At 40.4% G+C, this 18,654-nt stretch overlaps 1 protein-coding gene across 5 annotated transcripts in view; it reads right to left on the bottom strand.

Moving 5' to 3' along the window:
• DENND4C (DENN domain containing 4C) overlaps nt 1-18,654 on the bottom strand; it is a 104,869-nt gene that overhangs the window by 34,565 nt on the left and 51,650 nt on the right. For all 5 annotated transcript variants that reach the window (XM_030566485.1, XM_030566487.1, XM_030566484.1 and 2 more), the window contains 10 exons: nt 18,405-18,549; nt 16,765-16,940; nt 11,432-11,532; nt 9,306-9,524; nt 8,080-8,225; nt 6,808-6,843; nt 6,532-6,662; nt 5,464-5,596; nt 4,728-4,934; nt 293-421 (listed from right to left, as the gene is read on the bottom strand). In XM_030566485.1, coding sequence (XP_030422345.1) covers nt 293-421; nt 4,728-4,934; nt 5,464-5,596; nt 6,532-6,662; nt 6,808-6,843; nt 8,080-8,225; nt 9,306-9,524; nt 11,432-11,532; nt 16,765-16,940; nt 18,405-18,549 — 1,423 coding nt within the window. The remainder of the gene's footprint in view (nt 1-292; nt 422-4,727; nt 4,935-5,463; nt 5,597-6,531; nt 6,663-6,807; nt 6,844-8,079; nt 8,226-9,305; nt 9,525-11,431; nt 11,533-16,764; nt 16,941-18,404; nt 18,550-18,654) is intronic.

Genomic DNA, 18,654 nt, shown 5'->3' with positions numbered 1-18,654 from the left:
CAGCACATTTGGTTAAATACTCAGACAGAGAACTCTCAGACATGTACACATACAGAAAAATGTAAAAAGTGAAGTATGCACAGAGCCACGAAAATAAGTAAATTCTAAGTCTGGGCTTGCTGGATACACAATCAGGTAGCCAGCCAATACACAAAACAAGAAGATCTACATGAAAACCATTCAAGATGGCCTCCACTATGCACCTGAGGAAGACATGACAAAGACAATGAGATTGACAACAATGTCAAGTAAGTGACTGCTTACCTGCCCCAGCTTCACTAAGATCTCTTACCTTGTTGTAATAACCATAGGTGATCGCATTTGGCTGTACTCCAGCATTTTTCATTTCAAACAGGACTCTCACAGCCTGAACAGGATGACCACAAAGTCCACAGAGCTGCATTACAACTCTATAGCACACCTAATAAAATTAAGAAACCCATAACATCGTCAATTCAAGGAACATTCTGAAGTGAATTAGGGACCAAAACGTGACCTAGTTTACAAGTATTGAAGTCTGCAAGAGAGACAAGGCACACAAAAGCTACTATTCAATGTATAATCCTCAACTGCCAGGAGAGGGAGCACAAATTAATCCGTAAGAAAATCATGTTGGCATCAGGGAACGCTGCTGAGGATACTCATATTTACTCCATTATACATATTTAGGGTTACCATATGTCCGTATTTTCCTGGACATGTCTGGCTTTATTGTACTTAAATCAACGTCCAAGAAGAATTTTTAAATATCTAAAAGCATCTGGGAAAATACGGACATATGGTAACCCTAGTGAGGAGAAGGGGGGACAGCGAGTGGCTGCAACTTACAACTCCCAGGTTCACGTAATCAACTGTAGGGGTCGGTGCTGCCAAGGTTTCCTGCCAAGCCAGCCAGACAGCGATGGTCAGGAACTTTCCCGGTTCCCGACACTCTCCACCATGGGGCCCAAAGCAACTTCCCGCCTCCCTCCCCCCCCTCCCCCCCGCCACCCCCTAGTTCCGGCTGCTGCTGTGTGGGGGAAGCGCTCGGCTGGGGGCGCACAAGCTGGAAAGAGGCAGGAGCCAGGAAAGTTGGAGCCCAGGGAGGAGGCAGCTGTGCGCTTGGATGCCGCCTGCCACCTCTGTGCCCCTGCAGATCTCCGGAGCCTAGCGTTGGCTCCTGCCCTGGGAGCAACAGTGGGAGGTGGTGCAGGACTAGGAGAGATGCTGCTATGGACCATGGCCACCAGGCAGAGTGGGGTTTCCTGGGAAATGTTCCTGACCATCGCCATCTGGCTGGCTTGAGAAGAAACTGTCGCAGCGCCAGCCCCTACAGCCGATGACCTGAACCTGGGAGTTGTAAGTTGCAGCCACTCGGGGTCCCCTTCCCCTCATGTTATTCCCGTCATTTCAGTGTGGGCATCCTTCCATCCTGTCCCAAAGCCCGGCTCATTCTCAAATGCTGGCAGGGGAAAAAGGAGGAATTATATTGCCTTGGGCTGAGTGGTCCATTAAGGGTTAAAAAGCCTCTTGGGGAATAGGCTGCTTGTTTCTCTGGGGTAACCTTGGAGCTTAGACTCGCTTTTGTTTCCTGGGAGGAAGGAGCCTGGTGCTGGGAAGGGACCCTGGTTAGCTTGGGGCTGGAGGAGCAGCGTTTCTTTGCCTGCCCTGGAAGGGCTCACCATGACTCTTAGAGGTTGGGGATCATGGTGCAGCTTGCCAAACAAGCTCCTTTGCCGCCTCTCTCCTCAGAAGCTGCAAAGGAAACTGGATTTCCCCCCCACAAGCCTTAAATCTGGAAGCTGAAATCAATCACCTGTTTCCAGTTTCTGCGCCCCGCAGATTTATTAGTCCATTACTATTAGTAGCCTGCACAGAATTTTGAAAGCAATGTATTATTAAGATTGATATTGGACTCTCTGGTTCTTCAAAGAGAGGCTGTTCTGACCTGGGATTAAAATATATAAATAAACTCCAACCACCAAATAATAGGAATCCCACCCCCACCCCCACCCCAGAGTAGGCTGAATCTCTGTAGAGGCCGCTTATGCTTCTCAATGGGTCCTATCACAAATCAGATCCAGACAGAGGATTTGGTCGAAATGATGTATCAAAATACATGCTGGTTTTTGCAGCCATACTTCCTGTGCTGGGATCTATCCCAGTGACTTGCTCTGTTTCAGTGGTATAGATACGAACCGAAAGCTCTTTAGGGGCAGTCTGGGAACGGGTCAGGTGGGTGGAGGGCTCTCTGTGCACTGCCAGTGCCTGCAAGCCCCATTCTGCTTTTCCCAGGTAATGGGAGCCACGGTGCTCTTGCTTGTGGTGGGCACAGCACATGGAGACCCCTTGGCTGCCCCTGCTCCTAGGAGCCAGAGGGACCTTCAGCAGGAGGGATGAGATGGCAAGCAGGGCGAGGAGAAGAGGCAAGCGGTGAGCCAGCAGCAGGTGGGGGTGTATGTGAGTAGGTAGGGGGTGGTGAAGAGGCGAGCAGCGAGGGAGCTAGTGACTGGCTGCCTGGCGGGCGGGCAGGCAAGTGGCGAGTGGTCAGCCAGCGGCAGGTGGTGAAGAGGCGACCAGCAAGGGAGCCAGCAGCGGGAGGGAGGGTGAGGAGGTGGGCAGTGGGCGAGAAGGCAGGTGGCGAGCCAGTGGCAGGCGGGGGGTGAAAAGACCAGCGGTGGGCGGTGAGCCAGCGGGAGTTGAAAATGCGAGTGGCGAGGGAGCCAGCGGCAGGTGGGTGGGCAGGGGTGAGGAGGCAAGAAGCAGCGAGCCAGTGGCAGGCGGGGGTTCTCGGGGCGGGCATGGGGGTTTCTGGCAGAGGAGTGAGGAGGTGAGTGGCAGGTGGGAGGAGGCGAGCGGTGGGTGGGGGACTGAGGGGGACGCAGCAAGCCAGTGGCAGGCCAGGGGGTGAGGAGGGGTAAGGCGGTGGGGCTGAGCGGGGAGGGGACAGGACCTTGGGCAGACTGGGGGTTGAGCGTGGGAGGAGCAGGGGCAGGGCCAACATCCCCCATTGAGTGTCCTCTTTTTTGAATGTTCAAATATGGTAACCCTATACATATCCGATTGCCAGATGGAAAAAGGACAAGTTATTGGGAAAGCTATTTTCAAGTTTTCAAGGATTAGCCTGCTTCAGACATAACATAAAAATGTAAAACATTTTAGCAATATGTATCAGCGTCATCCTTTAAATTTAGCATGGCTTCAGACTTAAATAAATTCATGTTTTTGTGCCTTTTAAAATGTGGCGAGAATCTGTATTCCCAAAGTGACAACCATATCTACCCCCATTAAATTCAATCCAATGCCCTGAAGGATGCCCCCCTTCACTAAAATGAGATAGTAAAATTATCTTTGCACAAAGCTTATTTCTGTGCAAAGCTACAGAATACTAGCCATGGTTACCGAAATATATAAATTAATTCACTGAATTATAAAATGGGACATATTTAGTGATTTTAGAGAAATTAGTAAAAATAACTTTCAAAGAGTTATTTTATAGTAAATCACAGCCTGTGGAGAAACAACTTCATTTCACGCTGCAACACAAAGCAAGAAAATTGCAAAAAAGCAATGATTGTTTTTGCAAGAAACCTTTCTGAACAGTGAAAGCAATCCACCTTTATGTTAAATGTGATGTAAGAGCAAGGGTAAGAGCAAAAATAGTATGTGAATTTTAGCACTCATGTAAGATAAAGTAGGATGACAGCAGCAAAGCTCTCTCCAAAGAGCACGCAGAGCACAGGTAACCTCAGTACTAGCTTCCCCACCTTGTTTTATCAAGGTGCTTCAACCCTGGATCAGGAGGGAGAGAAACCCAGTCTCTATGCCAATTAAATCCCTGGGTTTCTCTAATGAGGCACAGTATGAGGTTACTAGTTAATGTAACTGTGGAAGTGGTTTTTGTGGATACTCGTCTACTGGGAATGTACTGGGACCATTAGTCTCATTTCAAGTAGGTCAAGTAGCAGTCACAGGATAATTTCTAGTTCAAATTCAACTCAGATCACTAGTTCCTATATGCCTGGAGAGAAGAGGCTTTAGACCAAGGGACATTTTCAATATATTCACCTCTGAGCCATCCAAGTTTCCCAGAATAGTACTCGTCTGTTTTACAGCCAGGTCTGACATGTTAGTCACACTTTCTACATAGGTTATTTCAAACAGCAAATAAAAACACCTTCAAAATGTACATTTAGTGAGAACAGCCCATTGTTATTTGAAATAGCCTGGTTTTAAGTAGCTTCAAAAAATGACAAAATGAACACACTCAACTGTAATGAGTACTGCCCAGTAGATTAAATTCTACATTGGACAGTGACAGACGCTGCCAATATACTTACAACCTGAAAATAGAGTCATATTTACAAGAGCTATACGATGCTATTTTCAAGATGGCTTGCTCTGGCAGAATCCTGGGTGAATGGTTGATGCTTTCTGCACCAATAATCTCAGGAGGGGTGATAACCCCCACCCTCCAATTTATGGCACAACTGCCTCTGCTAACATGGTATTGTTGAATATTTTAAATTTCCAGCTTCCCAAACTAACTGCATAGCTTTCAGCACGTTATTTCAAAAAGGCTTAAAAAAAGATTTAAAAACAAAAAAGTTGTAAGCTAGGCAGCAAGCTTGAACTTTACTTATTTTTAGAAGTGAAACATTAACAGTTGACGATTAACATGTTCTTGTACCTTAATCCCACTGAATAAGTGTAGGCTTTTTTTTTTTGGTGGGGGGGGAAGTACTTGCCTCATCTAGTGGTTCCACGTCGGTTTTCCTCATTTTAATAAGAATGTCATATGCCTGTTGCAGTGCTCTGACTTTGGGATGGGAAACTCTGATGTAGGCTGGCAGACAAATGAACCATAGGCTATAACAGTGACTAAAGAGGCACTTAGCCCACAGTGGTGGGTTCGTGTAATACTTCTTGGCTAATTTATGGGCCGTTTTTATCTCCTGTAAAAAGGCAGAAAACAAAAAGGATATAAACACACAAAATACAGAACACCTTGAATTTGGAGAAAAGTTTCTTTAAATCAGATAGTAGCTTTCTTAAAATGGGATGCTGCAGCTCATCATCCTGGAGGAAACCATGCAAACATGAAGCTGTGTTAAGCTGTATTTCTCATCAGTCTCCCTTCTGTAAAGCTCTTCATAGGGTGGGGAAGAGAATGCATACTAATACCACTTCAAATCTGCTCCACACTTCTTTATTATAGCATGTATTATACCATAAACACCAACACATGCTTGGCTTTGAAGTATAGCCTTAGATACAGGAAGAACTGCCTCTGTAAATTCATATTTATTTGGATTCATTCCTCTACACATACATCTGTTTTCAAAAGTTATAAATATCTATTCTTTAAACACCATACTAACTTCTAGCATAAATGGGTGGTAACAATTCTACCCAAAACCAATGTCGTTTTTGATGCTCACACACACTATATTATATAAAGGCAGCACTAGTTAAAAATCTAACCTGTTTTGTCCTCTTTGCCATGAGTGCTGGACTATTTGAAATGTTACCTCCAGCTGGGTGCCTGTTGAACGAAAACTTGAGCTCCTGTGGCCTGTCGAAGAGCTCAAAATCTAGTCTTGGGAAGTTTTTATAGCTATTAAAAAAAAAAAAGTGAAGTGTCATATGTAAATTTCCAAATCTTTTAGTTCTTCTGCTCCAACTTTATATATGTGGTACAAAGGCCTCCTGCCTGAAAGCTGAAGGGTTCAGCACATTGAGCTCAAAGAATGTTTTGTAAAGAATCCCACAGAATGGGAGCGAATGAAAGGACAGGAAGGCTCTTCCCGTTGAGAGAAGGTTAGGGGGAAGACATCAGGAGGACTCCCCTTTGATCCATAAGTCCAGCAGAGACAGCAAGGCCTCCATACCTCAGTGGCTGGTAGAATCAGGAGAGAGCAGCTGGAAGCAGGAGCAACCCTGAAACCTCCAAACATTTCACAGGGCAGGGAAGACAGGAGAATTAGGCATCTCCTGCCACAGATACTTCCACAGGGCTGGCGGGGGCAGAATAGGCACAGAGGGAGGAGAGGGGCAGGTTCTACCACCCTTTGGACTCATGGGATCCAGTTAAAAAGCACAGGGCATCCAAAAGGACAGATCCCGTGCTGGCAGTCTATGGAGTGTATTCACAGCAGGGGCTCGGTGGTCCTTTGCAGTTTCACTAGATACCCTGACTGAAACAGGCATATTCCACAGGAGTTGGTGTGATATGCACACAGCAACAGCAGAGGAGGAAAACATGGAACATACATAGGAAATTAGAAATAAGGATTTCCAGGTGGTGATCAGTAGCTGGTATTTAAAAGAAAAAAAAAAAAAAAAGGAAAAAGAAAAACTACAAATCAGACTGCAGAAACTGACCAGAATTCAAGTTGTCAGTGTCTTTTTATATCTAACACACTGCAAATTTAGGTAGGGGCTTAAAGCAAGATGCAGTAGCTATGTGCACTCATGTTTAAAGGGATAAGTCCCCATTTCACTTGACTCAGTTTTCTAGACCCTCAGCACCTTTGTTAGTTTGCAATATACCTGTACTTGGGTGCTCGGGCCTGTCCATCATCAGGAGGAGGTTCTGGTGGCATTATAAACACTGTGTGTTCACTCTTCTGTGACTCATCAAGCTCAATTAACCGCGTATCTTCTGCAGAATCTACATCAACCTGCAAATTAGTATCAGGACAAAAAACACGTTTCAGCATTAGTAATGGTTCTTCTACATATTCAAACACCACTCCCACTCACATTATATTTTCACTTCTACTTTGCAATCAGAAACCCCTGAAAGCAAACAAAGGAGACAAGTACCTTCTCTCCCTTTTCTGTTCCTTTATCAGGAAAAAGCTAGAAAGAGGAAAAAGTTAGTTAGAGCTTCTTGGTAAAACAAAAAACTAAGTATTTTTACATACACATATTTTTCAGTGAAGTTGTTTCCTCTACTGTGCCACCAAGGTAATCAAATTACACTGTCATATTACTTTGTATGCAAATAATCTCCATTACAAATACTCCTTCCTTTTACTGAAAGCTAAAGGAGCAGGCTCTCTCAACTAGCTTCAGGTCAGTCACATCAGCAGACTAAATAAGTAATCCTAATTCTAGAAAATGAAACTTCTCTTCCTTTAATTTAGCGTAGTTATATTATCTCCAAGACAACAGTGTCTTCCTACCCAGTGATACATTAATTCAATAGTTAGGAGAAAAAGATTCCAGAATCCTAAAAAATTGAGCCAGACACCAAGATACTACCAAAACCAAGGTACTCTTTTTAATAAAAAGCATACACTCAACAGATGAAAAAAATGCCTTAATTACCGATCTAATTTATTTGTAAATTATGCACTTGGCCTTTTACAGATTAAGATATACCAAATCACTGTCAATTTGGACTGGAATTGCACCCTGGGAAGGGATTACATTTTGAACATGGGTGGGACTTGGGAACTATTCTAAAACCATCTAGAGAGGCAGTTGCCTTTACAGACAAGACGGAAAGATCCCTGCCCAATCAAGATCATCTACACAGACAATACTCATAAAAAAGAAAGGTGTTGGGAGTAAGGGATGCAAAAATGAAAAGAAGTTTGAGCAGTTGTGTTTGGCACACATCTTGCTACTTTATAAATACGTACCCGGTGCTTACATTCTAATGACAGCTAAACGAAAATCTGGGGGTGGAGCATGACAAGTGCAGTGGATGGTTAGGGATTAGAGATTGACTGAGACAGGTGAATATTTAGACTGCATCTGATGGAGGTATGACAGGAGCAGGGTGGAGATGGCATGCCACATACTCAGAGCAGTCTCAGTTTTTCTTTTCATGAAACATCACACTGTGTAACTTTTAACTGGACAAGTTATGGGAGCCCAATGACAGTTTCCTACACTAACCAAAAATAAGATAAAAATGCAATAAGACGAAGGGGAAAATGACTCAATGATAACCGCAGCAAACTCTATTATCTTACAACAACAGCTGCTGCTGCTCCTCCACTTTTATGACTAAAAGCCACAGACACGAAGGCATAATTAACAGCAATGCATAAATACTTTAAAAAAGAAGGAAATAAAATTTTTCACCTTTTCTATGCAGTCATCAAAAAACGCCAAGCTGGTATCCTTGTCACTCACAAAACTGCACTCTTCTATGAAGCGGCTAAATATCTGTGTTTTGGTTAGAAGCATGTAGAACTTTGTGTAGGCACGGTCCCTACTTTTTAAAAATCCTGGTTAAAAAAAATTTAGAAAAAATAAATACTAGTGTTAAGATGAATCCTCAAAAGAAAGAAACACAACAACAACAAAGTCACATTTGTCTGCAAGTGTTTCGCCTGTCAATTGTTATCCTAACACCTAAAATTACTTAAATTTCAAATTGTTGCTTTGCCTTTTTTTTAAATTAAAGTTTGCTTACTTTGCATTAGATAGTACATGGTGGATAGTCACTTATACCATTTCCCAGTGTAATTAGTTTCCTGGACTCATGTACTACTCTCACACAGCAAGAAAGGAGACAAAAAAATACAAAACCATAAGAAAAAGTGACTGTAAAAAGTCGCAAAAATGTATGGGTTCTCAGGAGCAGATGTAGAATTGGAAAGTATTTTTAAAACCTTTTTCACAAGTAGAGTGTCCCTTTCACTAAGAAATTCTCAACTCTGTCAAAATAGCAGCCTATCTGAAAAGTCTACACAACCAGAATGAATTGAAGGGAGTCAGCTGGTGTTCCCTATTGGTTTCTTGCATTCTTAACCTCCTCTCCCGCACTCAAAGTTTTCTATTCTTACCCTGTGTAGAATTAAGAATACTTTAGTCTGTTCTCTTTTTTATCAAGCCACTAAGGCTTGGCTTCTAAGGGCATTTATTCTCAATACAAGTTTCAAAATTTCTATAATCCCAAGAGCCGCCTTAAAAAATGTGGACATGAGAGAGAATGTCACATGATTGCGAGATGATTTTGTCAGACCTTCAACAATGGCAAGACCTGCAGTTACATTAGCACAATGGCCATGTTACAACACGTAGATGCTATTTATTATTGACCAGCTTTACTTGTATTTTAATCAAATTGCAACATTTAAAAGATTCAAAATAACTTCAAAGGACAAGATTCTGCTCTCAGATGTGATGTTAACGCGAGACACACAATTAAACTGCAATTAAGCTTTTCAGAGCACAGGCCATGTCCACCAATGCATTTGGACAGCACTTAGCATAATGACACCCTGATCCTCACTGGGCCTGTGGGCACTAATATAATCACCACAACACTAACCCTGCCTTGATGTGATCCAGGACAGCCTCACCTTGAAGGTCAAACAAGGAATCAGCAGCAGTAGTTTTATTTGAAGGTGCCTGGGTAATTGGCTTGAGGAATGTTCTGTACCCCTTTAAAATAGACGCCATGAAGCGTAGAAAAGCCTCTTGGATCTCCATCTCAAGTTCTGTCATCTTCTTCTGCCAGGAGAAATCTGCCTCTATAGGCGTCATCTCCACCGCCGAGCCTTCTTGGGTCTTTCTGTGAACTAGAAACAAGAGCAAAGGGAAAGTGAGCTTTGTTATGGATGACATTAAAACAGACTATCCTAGGAACATTCAAGACAGATTTTTCTTTCCTTTTATACTTAGCATTCCTGAAAGTTGTCAGAATGACAATACAGGAAATTAAGATCCTCTGCTAATCCTGACACTACTAACTTATTTCATGTGGGCCCCTGAAGAACCATTAAATGGCATCTATTTCCATTCCCTACCATCATCTGGGCCAGATTGAAACAGCTACAAGCACACAAGCAATCTCTTTTCCGCAAGCCAGCCAGTCCTGCTTGGATATTAGATAACTAAAGTGGGATCCATTTCAACACCTGTCACCTCCTAAACTGAATTTTATCATTTTGCAATGGATCAGTACACAATCAACATTAAAATTCAAGTTTTCACCTCACTCACCATCTGGTTTCCCTATTATGTATTGTAAAATTGCATATGCACATAGAAGTGCCTGCACATATTAAAAATTCTAATATCTCTGTGCAGTAAAGTGTTAGAAACAGCCAGGTGGCATGCAAGGTTTACACTTGTAAAGAGTGGGCACATGCATGTGTTCTCACAGTTTTGTGAAAGCACAAGTAGATGAGAGGTGCTAAAAATTTACCCCAGTATGCTATGTTGCTACATTTTTTTTTATTTTATCACTCTGCAGGTGGCCTTGCTTCAATCCTGTAATAGCAATATCATCTCTATCTCAGCCCATTTCTAAGATTTCTGTGAAATTTAAGAGAAAAAACTAGAATATCAAGACATTTTTGTATGAGTTGTTATAATACTACGATTGTAGTTTACTGTGTTACGAAGGGGCTTCGGTCTTCTAAAACTGAGTGTGACAGGCTTTTTTCCTACACCCACAAGAGAAATCCATTTCTATGCTATCCTTATGACATTTTTTCCCTTAGCAGTGTTAACTTAATATGTGTAGTGAAAAAGAATAAAAGCATTAACCCAATTTGTTGTACACCATTGCCTCTGCTCCAGCGAAATTTGGAACTGATCCTATAGCAGTTTTGTATTAGTTATAACATCTGACTTTTAATACATCCTGCTGAGAGAACTCAAAGAAAGGGCAAGCTATGCACAAGGCTTTCACTGAAAGCTTATTGAAAATAGAGGGAAAGGCAGAAAGTCATTTAATTCCTTACATCATGGCATATTATTTCTGTTTGAATGTTTCCTTTATTTTACAGTCTTTATATGTTTGTGACACAGGAGCCAGCACCACCACCTCAGTTCAGTGTAAGGTGTGTATTATTAAATCAACTTAGAACTTTATATTGAAAGGTTCTAGCTATACTCCAAAGGCAGCAGCGTCTGAAAATAGTTTGAATGTGGCTCCTGCCAAACAGTTGGTTTGGACAGGGCCAAGTCAAAATAAGAAATTATTCACTGAACAAAAACGCCTAATTTCCCTACAAATATTTGGTCAGAGTTTAAGCTACTTATTGGACTTTTATACTCACATTTTCAGCAGGCTATGTAAATATGGTTGAAAATGTATTGCCCTCATACCCTTAGCATTTTTTCAGTTATCTTGGCAATCATTCAGAGTAATGGTTTAACACGAACATGACAGATTCATTTCCAAAATGTGGTTCAGTGGGAGCTTTGTTTGAACTGTGTTTTAAACACAACTCCCTTTTGACAGCCCCATCTATGTTCAGAACTGGAAAGAATCTTCTTATGGTTTAAAGTTCAGAATGATAGCAAAGTAAAAGTGCAAAAATTTCATGCCATGTACTTAAAGGGATTGCCTTACATTTATTGCCATGGTTCTTAGTTGTTAAGGGTTGTGGGTTTGTATCAGCAAAATAAATATTCTGTGAAAATTATTGTAATTCCCTTGCATAGGGCAGCTTTCTTTCCCATCCCCATGCTTTACCCGACGCCAGCTGTGGATGCAATTTCCTTAAGGTGTTGAGTAAACTTTTGCACGGCTTCTTAGGAAGCTGTTTCCAGTTCACGCTCTTCTTATCATCCGATCTACATAGTGAAACAAGCAATGCATGCAAAATAAAAAAGAACAGTAAGTAAGTGTATGAAAACTTAATGTTTGTTACTTCACTTTCAAGATGGCTCAATACCAAAACAAGGAAATGGCACTGGCAAAAGACCTTTTCATCACTTTTATTTCTGTGTAGAAATAAAATACACAGTAGAAAGAACAGAAGTGAAAACTATTTTTTTTCCTCCAAATAACATAGCAGTCTAAACTGAGTTTGGATCTGACCCCAGATTAACTGGAAATCAGAACTTTTGTTTAGATTTGGTTTAGACATTTAAATCAATGCTTTAATAAATCTCAAAGTAGTTCCTTTTATCTCATTGAAGAAAATAATTTAATCAGGCTCATCTGCACTTGACTGACATGAAAACATACAATTCATCTCACTTTCTGAGCTTCCTATTCCTATTCCAGTTTGTATCCAATAGCTGTAGTATAAATATAAAATATAGGCTTGATGAATGGCAGAAAAGGGTAAGTATAGCACTTAGGATCAGAGTAGTTAGTATTGAAAGGCATGTAAAATTACAATAGTATTGGGGTCCTGCCTGGTATCTTTATGGTCATATGCTGCACTGCCACGTGTACCACAGACATTAATTCAATGTCTGTCTATTTCCAGTCTCAATACTAGGCCAGCAGGGACTGGGAAGGCTGAGGATTCAGCATACACTTCGAGAGCCATACAGTTGATTGAGCAATGCAGTTAACTGGCCTAAACGGAGGTTCTTCCTTGGTTAGAAAGATAGTTCCTACAATGCAAGTCCTTGTTTAGCAGAGAAGAAATAAAGGGAACGGGTGGGGGTTAATGCTGAGAACTGTAGGCATGTATGTGCCTCCCTTCTGGAAAGCAAGGGGAGAGGGAAGTTATTGCAGCAGTGAATGTACCCGATATTGCTGGCACAGTACCTAGTCAGTCATTTATTACTAGTTTGGCGGATACAGGCATGCTCGTTTGTTGCTTTGCATCAGTAATAGGATTGCTCACCTATTGTTGGATCACTATTAGTATAGATGATTAAATTCTTATTTTGGGGGGGAGGGAGAAAAATAGATATATTTTACTAAAGATAAAATTGCCTGCAGAAATTATAAACAAAAGAAACAAACACTTAGCAACCATACTGGTCTCTTCATTCTCAAAGTGTTTTACAAGTAATGACCCCAGCCTCACAGGGGTCTTTGCAAGATCACTCCCATTTTACTCATGAGGAAACTGAGGCAGAGGATCTAAGCGAGAGCTGTCAAAAACGAAACAGCAAGTCAGAGCCAAGATTAGAACTCTGTGATCCCTCCTTTGCAGTTGTGCTTTCAGGGAACTCTCCTCCCACTTTCTCTTCCTGATCTCTCTATAGCAACATTGGCTGTACTGTTTCTCCAGTTCAACAAATAAAACAAAAAGAAACTATTTTTTTAAATCCCAAACTCTTCTTTTCCTAACAACCTCCCTCAAAAAGATTGTCATTGTTACTTTTGCCGATATAGTCTGACAGCAACAAAGAACAGGCACTAAAGAGAACGCTGGATGAATGAAAGCCATTCAACATTTGCTGGCAGTAAATAATCCTTCATCAGTCTATGATAAGGGCGCTACTAGCACTAAATGCTTTCAGAAGACACTTGTCAATGACTAGTTGAGACTGTTGTACTAGAAAAGACTGCCTTTCTGAAAAATATTATCCTTTCTATTAAGCTGTAAAGGTCTTTCAAAATTAGCTTCACTACAGCAGCACTATTATATTTAATAAAATGCATCTCCTCATGGAAAAAGGAACGAGGCTTGAATAAAATAAAAGCCAGCAATAACATTAATTCATAACACTTCACGCTTCTATAGAGTCTTCCATGCAAAGTACTTCACTGACCTGGATTCTGCATGAACATGTTGCTGAGATAAAGAAATACCCCATTATGCAAGTGAGGAAAGACAAGGAGGGTATGTATTTCCAGAGGTGAAGCTACCAACAGCTCCAATCTACTTCAGTGGGAGATGCAGGTATTCAGCACCTCTGAAAATGAGGCTACAGTTGCTATCAGTAAAATGGCCAAAATAAGCAAAGAATTTTAGGTGATAGTCTTGAAAACATAGACCAGGGTAGGCAACCTATGGAATGCGTGCCAAAGGCAGCACACGAGCTGATTTTCAGTGGCACTCACACTGCCTGGGTCCTGGCTACTGGTCCAAGGGCCTCTGCATTTTAATTTAATTTTAAATGAAGCTTCTTAAACATTTTAAAAGCCTTATTTACTTTACATACAACAATAGTTTAGTTATATATTATAGACTTATAGAAAGAGACCTTCTAAAACCATTAAAATATATTACTGGCATGCGAAACCTTAAATGAGAGTGAATAAATGAAGACTTGGCACAGCACTTCTGAAAGGTCTATGTCAGGGGTCAGCAACCTATGTGACTGAGCTGGGCAGGGAAACCAGGTCTCCTGAGTCCCAGTCCCTTGCCTTAACCAAAAGATTTTTTTGTTGTTTTTGTTTTTTAAGTTTGAGAGGTTTTTTAAACATTACATTTTGCCACTGTTCTTCACCACCAGGTTTTAACTAAGTTAGTGCCAGGAACTACTGGGAGTCTCACAAGAAATCTAGTTCCTAGAAGATTTCCAAGCCAGTAACTAGCCCAAATAAGTTTTGCATTATTGAAACTTTCAGCTGCTTACTTGAACTGAACCTTTTGCAATTCCTCTATCTCTACTTAATACCACACCACTACACACTGGGGAATCACATCTCCATGACTGAATACTTAAGTCTCCACTGGCAGTGTTTTTAAACAAAAATACCCCCAAACCAAATACTAAGCTATTGTTACATTGAAGAAAAAAAAGCTTTCAATTCTATTATTTTCCTCTTTCTAGCCACCATTCCTTCTGTAGTAGTCTCCCAAATGGACGGCTAAGAACAAGTTCTGCAATATTTACATTTTAAAAAAAATACACAAGTAGCATTGTTCTGCAGTATTTCCTTTGATACTACCACAGGGACAGTGAGTCCTGCAGTAGGTGAAAGGAAACACTTCTTTTTTCAATAAATATCACAGGAACTTGACATGAAGAAAAAAGAAAAATGTTCAAACTGAATCAAACCCATTGACTAATTGTAACTCAAATGTTTAAGCATGAAAATCTGATTAGAGTTAAAAATTTGACATGGCACCTCACAAAATGTATTTCCACAGAGGAAAAGAAAACATGTACAGTTTGCAATTACAGCCAACATCATCATTCAAGATTGTTGTTTCCACTAGCCTGGAATAATCCTAAAAGGCATGAGACAATTCACTAACTGATTAAGTCTAAATTAATCAACATCTTATTTTTACATTAATGATTAAGTTTAAATCATTTTAATAAAGATGTTGAGGAAAGAAAGGTCAACTTTTCTTTGAGAAAGGGAATTGCACAGACAACTGCATAAGGGAGGCCGTTACTTTTAGTTAACTCATTCACAATAAGGAAAACACAAAAACAGCAACAGTTAATGAAGCATAGTATACCTTATACATAGTTTATAAAATTAAAGGGACACAGTTAACACGAAATCTAGCCATCTTAAAAAAAAAATTGTAAAAAAGGAGTTTTTGGTACCATAGCTGCCAGAATCCCTCTGAGATTTGTGGTCTCGTAATTACTTTCTTAAAATTCTCTCTATTGTTGCTGTGTGACAGACAAAGAAGGAAATTTAACTAACTATACACTGGAAACAATAAAACTGACTATATGCAAAATGTTGAGATGCACAAAATAAACTGAAGATAGAAACACTCTACTCATTCAGTTTCAATATGGATAGGGGTCACTTAACACTAGTAGGTCAGCATTTTCAGAAGAGCGTGAGATTATTAGATTAATGGGAGTTCTTTATTACAGCAAGAAAAAGGCTGATGCAGTCATTCAGCTAGTCCAACATGTACTTCAGTCACTCCTCCTCTAATTTGTCTATACAGCGCAGTATTTGAAATAACATAATGGAAGTTAACCAGAAATCAAGTCTGTACTGCATTGCATGTAGAAGCAATAGAAAGAAATATATAGTTTAAACTGAAATATTTACATAATTAATATTGCCAAAGGCAAAATCAGAGCAGCATTATCGGATATTTTCCTCCCACTTCAGAATTATGGTTTGAATGTAATTCTTAGTACATAAAATGTGGTTTTGAAAAGAACTGTGGTTTGACTAGTGAGCATTCAAGAGTTTGAATTTTGTAGTACCAGAAAAATTCTTCTCTAGAGCATATCCTGCCTCACACATCTGCTGTTTTCCACAGACCCATTTGCCATCTTATTATATATTAAATTCAACAGGGTTAGAAATGTAATCTAAGGGTCTGAGTTTTAATGGAAGTTTTTTTTTCCTCTGCACAATATATGCCTCATGTCATTATAACTCTCATCCAGCTAAAGGAACTAAAGCTTCCCTAATGATTTGGAAGACTGAATTCATGCTTGACAAAGGACCTGAAAAGTGGACATCAGCATTTTAAAATACATTTCTATTTCAGCTGATAGTTTTACATTAAACTAAACATCTGTATGCTCACAGGACATATCTGGAATTGTATTTCACTCATATAGACCAAATTCAGAGATGGTGTAAATGGTGGTGCAAGGGTGAGATTGCAGCAGGGAAAGCAATCAACAGGATGGTATAAGATGGAAGCCCTTCCCAAAGTTTAGTTTACACCTTCTGATCACTTGATTTTTCTGCCCTACAATTCCACTCCCCTCAAATTATGATACAGCAACCCTTCCCCACTCAGATTTACACCACCACTTGCATCACACTTCTGAATTTAGCCCAAGAGGCCGATTTGGTACATTTTGGTTTGCTATGAAACATCAGCAACAGCAGAGAGAGAAAGGCTGATGAAACATTCTTCTATACCAGGGGTTCTCAAACTGGGGGTCGGGACCCTTCAAGGGGTCGCGAGACTATTACATGGGGGGGGTCACGAGCTGTCAAGCTCTACCCCCAAACCCCACTTTGCCGCCAGCATTTATAATGGTGGTAAATGCATTAAAAAGTGTTTTTAATTGATAAGGGGAGGTCGCACTCAGAGGTTTGCTATGTGAAAGGGGTCACCAGTACAAAAGTTTGAGAACCCCTGTACACGTCTCCTTATTGGTTACTTTAGGGATTTCTGGATCCCTATATAAAAATCAGTAAAAGTTTAAAAAAAACCCAAAACTTACAGGTATACCATGTTTGTGTCTAAGTCAATGCAAACAACATCCTGTGGTGGATCATACAGATCAAAGTATCGTGAATCAACTCCAACTATAAATGGAACAGGAGCACTGAGCACTGCTGCCAGAGACAAAGGACACAGGGGGATGTAAGGACACTGCCATTGAAATGGAAATATCATCTGAAGGAAAAATGAAATGAAACCCATGTATTAAACAGGACAACACAGATAGCGTACAATAAAAAACAAGTGAAGTTGGTGAATACAGGAAATAAACAAAAATACTAAGAGCAGTGTTAAAGTCAACAACTCAAGCCACTGTCAAGATTGCTTCACAGGTTTTTCAGTGCACTTTTTAAAGGCTGCACAACAAACTGTAGCAATTCCAAGAGTTTTAATGGTTATAACTGAGACCTAATCATAATGGACATTCACAAAATGCCACTGCTGTAAAACAGCTATTTAGGGCAATCACATATTAATTTACAGTCAAATATTAAATATATTAGCCACTCTTGAAGGCCTCAGAAAAATGCATTGAGTAAGCAGGAATTTCATGGATTTCTGCTACAGTTCCTTCATCAACTGTGGTTGCAATATCCTCACTGATACACCCACATTTAATTTGCTTTGCACTGGAAGTGAAAATGCACTTGAACAGTATATTGTTAACTTGATTTAACCTAATCTGCAAACATTCTACTAAAAAAGTTAAAAAAAATGTTGATAAGACACCCCCCCCAGAGGAAAAATATAGCTGCAATGAAGTGTGAACAATATGACATTAACAGAAGATTTCAGAAACCAAAGAAGATCTGAGCTTCAAACTTTGCTATTGCCCCATCAAATAGAAATATCATGAACATCATAAGCATAGGACTCAAGAGAACTGTAAAGCCAAAGAGAGGTTCAGAGAAGGTTTCTTCTCAACTTTTAGGCTGAAGTTTCTTGCAATTAATTTTGATTCAGAAAAGGGACTGTTTATTTCAACAAGAGTTGATTGAGCCATGTGAGTTTATACAAGTGTTTTTCTGTGTCATTCTAATAACTCAAAAGTGTTTGTTTTTTAAACACGTTCTATTAATTTAACCCACAAAGAGACCAGTATTATTGGCATAAGGAAAGACATCTGGTTCAAAAGCACATCTCCAGTGTCTCCTGAGGCATTTGAATTTGGATGTACAGATCTCTAGAGAGTCTGTAAGAGTTAGCTCCCAACTACCTTCCTTCAGCCCAAAGATTTCCTGTGATACCGCTCCTGAAGGACACACAGACTCTTCTCTAGGACCTCTGACCTGCTATTTGTGGCGTCTAACTTCCCAAGAAGTCAGCATTCCATTACTTTGGAAAGCATCAACCATTAAATACCCCAGAAGCAACTGTCAAGGACTGCAAAGAGTCAACAACTTAAATAAAACAAAGAACAGTGGCATTTAAATATAAACACAATAACACAAAGATTGCAAGCTCTTTCTGTCATAGTTTGGCTGAGACTAGGCATGAGCATTTTCAAACTAAAAGGAGGGGGTCTGGAGTCAACTCCAGCTGGTGATGAAAAAGACTGGAAATCATAATGAAAAATTGCACTGTGGCGTCAGCAATGACTTCATTCATTCACTACCGTACAGAACATCCTAGACTTACAGCGACTACAGCTTCAGCTACTCCAGTCAGTACAGCTGGTCTCAGAGAGTGCAGCAGGATCTTGCCCTCTAGCAATACAAAGAGTAACAAAGTAGCACAGTTTTCTGGTCCAAGATTCATCAGCAAAGTACTGAAGTTTGCTCCACTAGGAAAAGAAGAGAAGATTATTTGGATCCAAACAGTGTTCAACATACAGCTACAGATATAATAATTGCTACAGCAACAGCAATCAAAATGCTGGGCATTTACT

The sequence above is a fragment of the Gopherus evgoodei genome, chromosome 6 (assembly GCF_007399415.2).
Source record: "Gopherus evgoodei ecotype Sinaloan lineage chromosome 6, rGopEvg1_v1.p, whole genome shotgun sequence".
In the NCBI taxonomy this organism is placed as follows: domain Eukaryota; kingdom Metazoa; phylum Chordata; order Testudines; family Testudinidae; genus Gopherus; species Gopherus evgoodei.
This window is presented reverse-complemented; position numbering and strand designations above follow the sequence as displayed.